General features: G+C 32.7%; 1 protein-coding gene across 2 annotated transcripts; it reads right to left on the reverse strand.

Annotated features, from left to right (window-relative positions):
* Positions 1-47: 47 nt before the first annotated feature.
* On the reverse strand, positions 48-3,616 carry LOC108688690 (UV radiation resistance-associated gene protein). Of its 2 annotated transcripts, XM_018195034.1 has the most exons (9): positions 3,375-3,616; positions 3,047-3,251; positions 2,312-2,899; positions 2,040-2,212; positions 1,753-1,979; positions 1,509-1,679; positions 480-1,433; positions 313-382; positions 48-242 (listed from the first exon to the last, which is right to left on the reverse strand). In XM_018195034.1, the coding sequence occupies exons 1-9, from the start codon at positions 3,477-3,479 to the stop codon at positions 48-50; spliced, it is 2,688 nt and encodes an 895-aa protein (XP_018050523.1). In that variant the 5' UTR covers positions 3,480-3,616. The 2 variants fall into 2 exon arrangements, with proteins under 2 accessions (XP_018050523.1, XP_018050524.1); XM_018195035.1 differs by lacking the exon at positions 313-382 and having other exon boundaries at positions 157-242.
* Between the last annotated feature and the right edge of the window lie 2,638 nt (positions 3,617-6,254).

Below are 6,254 nucleotides of genomic sequence, written 5' to 3' on the forward strand. Positions count from 1 at the left end.
ACTTACATGTATTATCAGGACACAATTCTTTATAACATAGGCAGATATTAAAGACGCGGTTTCATAACTTTAAAACTAGTTTTCTTATTAGCTAAAGCTTCGGTGCGCGCACATACGTTTTCTGAACTACGTCTAATGACGTCTATGAATTCACTTGATGCTTGAATGTCACTTTGCATTTTTGCTTCATCATATGAACAGCAGTCTGATTTTGTTGCATTTAAAATAGACTTCGTATCCACCTAGATATAAAATGGACATTTTAAAATGTCACATTAAAAAAGTATGGAAATTATTAACATACAAATTTACCATTGGTTCATTTCTTACAATATCCTGAGACCATTTCTCAGCATGTTGAAGATTATCTAATTTATTCTCTCTGTAAAATAAGTCGCCATGTATGTGTATATAAAATATTAAAAATTACATTCATTCAAAATGTTCATTTACATAAATATATAATTATGTATATGTACCTGGATTCAGGGCTACATCTTTGTCGTAATGTATTTTTCTTTGTATATTCTTCTGTATAGCTACAAATGGAATATGTTTTTTGTTTTTGTTCCGATTCTTCGTAAGTACACACAGTATCCAAAGATGAGCACGATTTAACGAAACATTCTCTATTATGGATAGCAATTTCTGTAAATAGGTCTTGTTCGTGACCACTGCTATTTTGTTCGCTGACGATTGTATTATTCATGTCGTAACTTTGTGAAATATCATTTCTAGAATTATGCCTTTTACTATATTCGCTATTTTTCAGCGTACTATCTATCACCTCTTTGACGTTTTTTAAATTATCATCAATCGAAAACACATTGTCGTCGATTTTTTCTTTCCTAATAATATAGTTATCATTTAAACTCTCATCTACATCATTTTGGCTACTAAGAGCCATTTCACAGCTGCTTATAGAATTAGAGCTTCTATCTCGGGCACTCACGGAACTTTCCAAGCTATCTGCGACATTCCTTGCTTTAGAAACAGATGTAGGTATCATAATCTCAATGTTGCTCTCTACAACAACCTTATCGCTAATTTCGACAAAATTTTCTTTATGTTTAAGAGTAATGTTATCAATATTGTTCAGAATGGCACTATTCAATGTCTCATTACTACTAATACTCAACCTATCTTTAGCCAGAACCAAGGTTTTATTGTCAATGGCACTCTCTTCCGGTTTACAAATTCGCTTCGACTGATTACCTAGTGCAGGTGATTGTACAGGTTTGTCTAAGCCTTGATCCAAAGAAGATCCAAGAGATGACTTTATATTTTTTAATTGACTCATTGATCGAGAAGAACGATGGCATTTTTCGAAAATTATTTTTTGCAATGGTGGCGTAAGAGGTGGATTTTGTTTACCATTACCACTTTCAGTATCCAAAGACGAGGTAGAAAATGTTCGTTTTGAATCGTCCAAACTATGAAATAATTCAAGTAACGATAAAAATAAATATATTATTAACAATGAAATTAATGAATGTGCATATACGTACTGTATCTGATTGGGTTTAACATTGATTAGCGTAGCGAGATTTGGCAATGTTGCTCTTAAATCGGTAGTCGGAAGGCCGCAATACCATCGTAGCTGTGCTATATTTTTATTCAATAGATATACAGCATAATGGAATTGTAATTTATCCTTACTTCGAGCAAACAATGGAAATCTAAAAATAACATTGGCAATAACATATGCATGGATACATTGCCAATAAAGACACAATTACAAATCACCCTTACTGTCTATCATTGTCAGGCAAATTTTCTGTTATATGATCTATAACTTTACTGCGCGAGCCATAATGTACAATAGGATATCTGGTCGGTACATTCAAAAAATTTGCAATCATTTGCGTTGTATGTGCAACAAAACCCAATGCTACAGCCACTTGTGTATCATTCGATAATTCCAATTCTTCGCTGTCTGGCAAATAAACGTCATTTATTCTAAACTTTCCAATGCTATCCTACAAAATTGAGAAAAATATTAGCCAATCAAAACAATTATGCATATATATTAGCTATACCTGTTTAATAGGATATATTAAACACAATTCTGAGATTAATTGTCGTCGCCTCTGTGCAAGTTGACTGCTCAATTGCAAGTATGTTTCTCTTGTATCTATATGATTTTGCCGCCATTCATTTAGTTTTTCTATGTCTTTATTCAGCTCTCTATATCTTTTCATTAAGTCAGAACCTAGAAAACAAGATAATGCTTAGACTTTTTATTATTATAGACTTTTTATTTAGAGTACTCATGCAATATATATTCAATATTGAACCCATATATACTAACCAAGATCTTGATTTTCTTCTGTCATATTAGTATGTAATTGATTTAGTACACGAATTTCTCCCATTTTTCGCGATCTTTCTTGTTCTAGCAATTTTGTTCTAAATTTAGCCATTTCTAGCTCTTTACGTATTCTCATAATTTCCAACTTCTTTTCCCTGTTGACTCTCCGTGGTTGTAACAGTCTGTTCAAAGTTGTCTGTGGATATTTGGGAGTATGAAAATCATTACCAGAAGCAATGCGTATTCTGAGTGCTTGCACTGATTCTGTTTGTTGTTTTAGTGCCTGCATTTTGCTTCTTAAACTGCTAAGCTTATTCACGGTATAACTATTCTTTATTTCAGAAACATTTATAGTCATATAAAGGTAGCGCTTCAAGTCTGGAGCTGTTATGAAGCAGTATGCAGGAGTAAAGTATCCACCATGAAAATGGAATATCAAAGAATTTTCCTTTAAAATAGTTTCTAGATTAGATGGTAACTTAGGACCAATATATGTTAATCCTGTGAATGATATTCCACATGTGAAGAGGGTTACATCAACTGTGTTGTCACATGGCATTGAGCGCTTCCATACTCTCAGGATAATCTCTGTTTAAAAGATAGAATCATTTCTCTAAATGTCTAACAAAAAGGTATTCAAAATAAATCAATGTCAAGAATATACTTAATGAACTAACATGTATGCTAATTCTAAGAAACACAGCATTTATAGTACTAACAGACAGTAACGCTCACCACTAGCTGTTGAATAACCTGTGGCATACAGAGTCGGTACTTCTAGGGTTGACCATCTTGGATTAGAATTGTCAATTGCTTCGCTGGTATACAATGGAGATGACATGCTTGATCTATGTAATGTATAATAAAACCAACATATCTCTCCATTTATATTAGCTTTAAGATTATGGCCTATTATTTGTATTAAACCTCTGAGTCGTAACTGAAAATTTTTAACAATATATAATTTAAACAATGTTAAAACAATATAACAGTACTTTTGCTAAGGCAATATATTTTTCTTGGTATCAACTTTAATTTATATAATTGTAATAATTTATCTTACCTGTTGGGTTGCGAGAGATAGCCAGGTTTTGTACCGCGGAGCAATTCGCGGTTGAAGGGTTAAATCTAAATCTTTAACAAGATTTCGTGATTCGGAAAGCTCCATTGTGCAACTTCATAGTACCGCAATAGTATCATTCGGTCGAAGAAATAGTTATGTTGTGAGAATAGTAAGTATAATCGAACGGCTTAACCAAAATAAATAACGAATTATTCGCACAAGAACAAGCTAAACCAATTTCTCACGATTTTAGAGCAATCAAATAAATTTATATCTAGCAATTGATAAGCGTATTAACCACGAAAGCTAATCGTTAGTCTCACGTCACAATTCAAGTCATCTGAACACACATATGCACATTGCTGCATCCAAGAGCGGGCATGATAAGTGATAACATCATAACATTGGACCATGGTGGAAGGGATAACGTGGTATGTACAGATCGTAAGCATCTTTCTCTATAACGAATTCTATTGGACGCACCAGTGCATATTAAAGCCGTTGTACATTGATTTAATTTGTGTAAAAGTATAATACAAAACAAATATTTCGAATTATAAAATACAAATTTTACTTAACAGCACAATAAAATGTATTGAAAATTTTATGATTTAATCCGCTTTTATATTTATATTAAATACAAATTTGTGTGTATACGTTAATTTGTGTATAACGGTTTTAATGTTCACCAGTGCGCACTGAATGTATCCAATCGAATATCGAATTTCTCTATAATCTCTATTCTCTCTCTCTTCTTTCTTGATCATTTAAAACACAGTGTCAATTTCAAGATAAAAATGTTTGACTTTGCAAATACTGAAGTAGTTATCTTTGTTGTATCAGAGAGAAACCTGAGAGAGGACGGCCTAAAATCTGTAACTGCAAAATGCTGCTGCGCACTACTGTCCTCTGAAGAAGTGGATGTTAACTACACAACAATATGTTCTCTCCCAGATTTCTCTCTGCCGTCGATATAATTTCGTTAAATCCATTTTCCAATGCAAAAAAACTTAATGTCATTTTCATTTATACACAAGTGAACGTAATGATTATTATCATAATATATTTAATATCTAACAATAAAATAAAATTCAATGGAGTAGTATTGCTATCCAGATATTAATATTTTGATTTAAAATTTTATTATAGAACTTTGAATAATAATATATTTCTATACTTGCGGCGTTTAAATGATTCACAATTTATAATTGCTTATTATTTTAGAAGTTCAATTTTTCTTTCATATAATTTTTCGATAGCCTTCATTTATTTATTCTAATTGGTTTTTAATTTTTAGAAAAAATATAATTTCTAGTCCGTATTCGAAACACTCTTTTATGTTTTGAAATTCTACAGTATACATAATGTGAACTATGTACTAACTAAAAATATATGCTAATACCATAAAAGCATTAGCCAAATAGATATAGGCTTCTCTATCTTTATGAAACGCATGGCTTCAAATTCTGAAAAAGACTGAAGTTTTTTGCGCGTAGCATTTATATAGCACATACCACTTCGGAAGCATCGCGCTCATTGGCTGGCATGCGAGTAGTGGGGTTCGCCATTTGACGGCTCATATAAATAGCGTATAATTCGCAATTTCACGCTTTTGCGATTCGAAGAGGGGACGGAGGTACATCCTGTCATTTTAACGTTGAAAAAGTTCGCACTGTTCGCAGCCCTGTCCTCGAATCGATTGACTTTTCTCCAGATTCTAATCTCTGCTAAATATAAAACAACGTTGGAAAAGTTCGCAACCCTGTCTTCGAATTGTGATTTTTTTCTCCATATTCTAAATTCTCTGCTGAATATAAAACGACGGAATCTCTTAGAATATAAAACGAGGAAAAACGATACGAAAGGATCATCGTTGAATTTTTTTACTAAGGTAATCAATAATTAACTTTATCTTTATTTCTCGTAACAATGTAAATATAGCGTATTGCAGAGTCTAGTATAGTACTAGCACACTGATATTATTCGGTCGAAAATATATGGCGTATCGTGTCGTTGCGTCTCGCGTCGCCTTTTACGCGTGAAGTTAACCGCACACGGAAATCGACGCTGCTTCCTCATTTCGATCGCGTACACATTTCATTCGCGAAATGCGGCGGATGGACACGACGGAACGGACTAGCTCTCAGACAAGTGGAAACGCGCGATCAAATATGATAATTAAAACCTATATAATGTACAACTTGAATATATATTTTCACACGTGATATTTAACTACCGCGATTATAGATTCAGTAATCGCATATTAATAATAATCCGTTCGAACGCGTATTTCGTAAAACTTGTTCGTTGAAAGTATCACTTAAATAATTGACAATGAGATTTTCAAATATCAATCTGCAATACGGAAATAATATTTATAAAAGAAGAGCGTATATTATAATATACGCTTGCCCTTTATGATTGTTCCGCATTTTGAGCATCATATATATTTCGAAATACGGAAAATTCATAAACGCGACACCGAGAACGAGAAGTGCAGCATCACACAACGCCGCATCGTTCATGTCGCTTTTGACGAACACGAAGTTAATCGCGCAAAAACGAAGTCTCATCTTCTTAATCTTAATTACAACTATGATTCATTTACATTTCGATCTATAAATGAAGCGTAAATATAATTAAGAAATTGATATCGATCAAATAAAACTTATATTAAATCTATATTTATCATTTATTGCAACATTTAGTTCGCGCAATCATAGATTCAATATTTAAGAAAATCATAGATTCAATATTCAAGAAAGAGACGCGAATTGCTTCCGCTCTTGATGTATGAAATTGATAACGCAAGAAACGAAATCACTTTGACATATTAATTGCATTTATGTTTTATTTGCAGAACACGAGATGATTGGCTCC

This window comes from Atta colombica, unplaced genomic scaffold (assembly GCF_001594045.1).
Source record: "Atta colombica isolate Treedump-2 unplaced genomic scaffold, Acol1.0 scaffold238, whole genome shotgun sequence".
In the NCBI taxonomy this organism is placed as follows: Eukaryota; Metazoa; Arthropoda; class Insecta; order Hymenoptera; family Formicidae; genus Atta; species Atta colombica.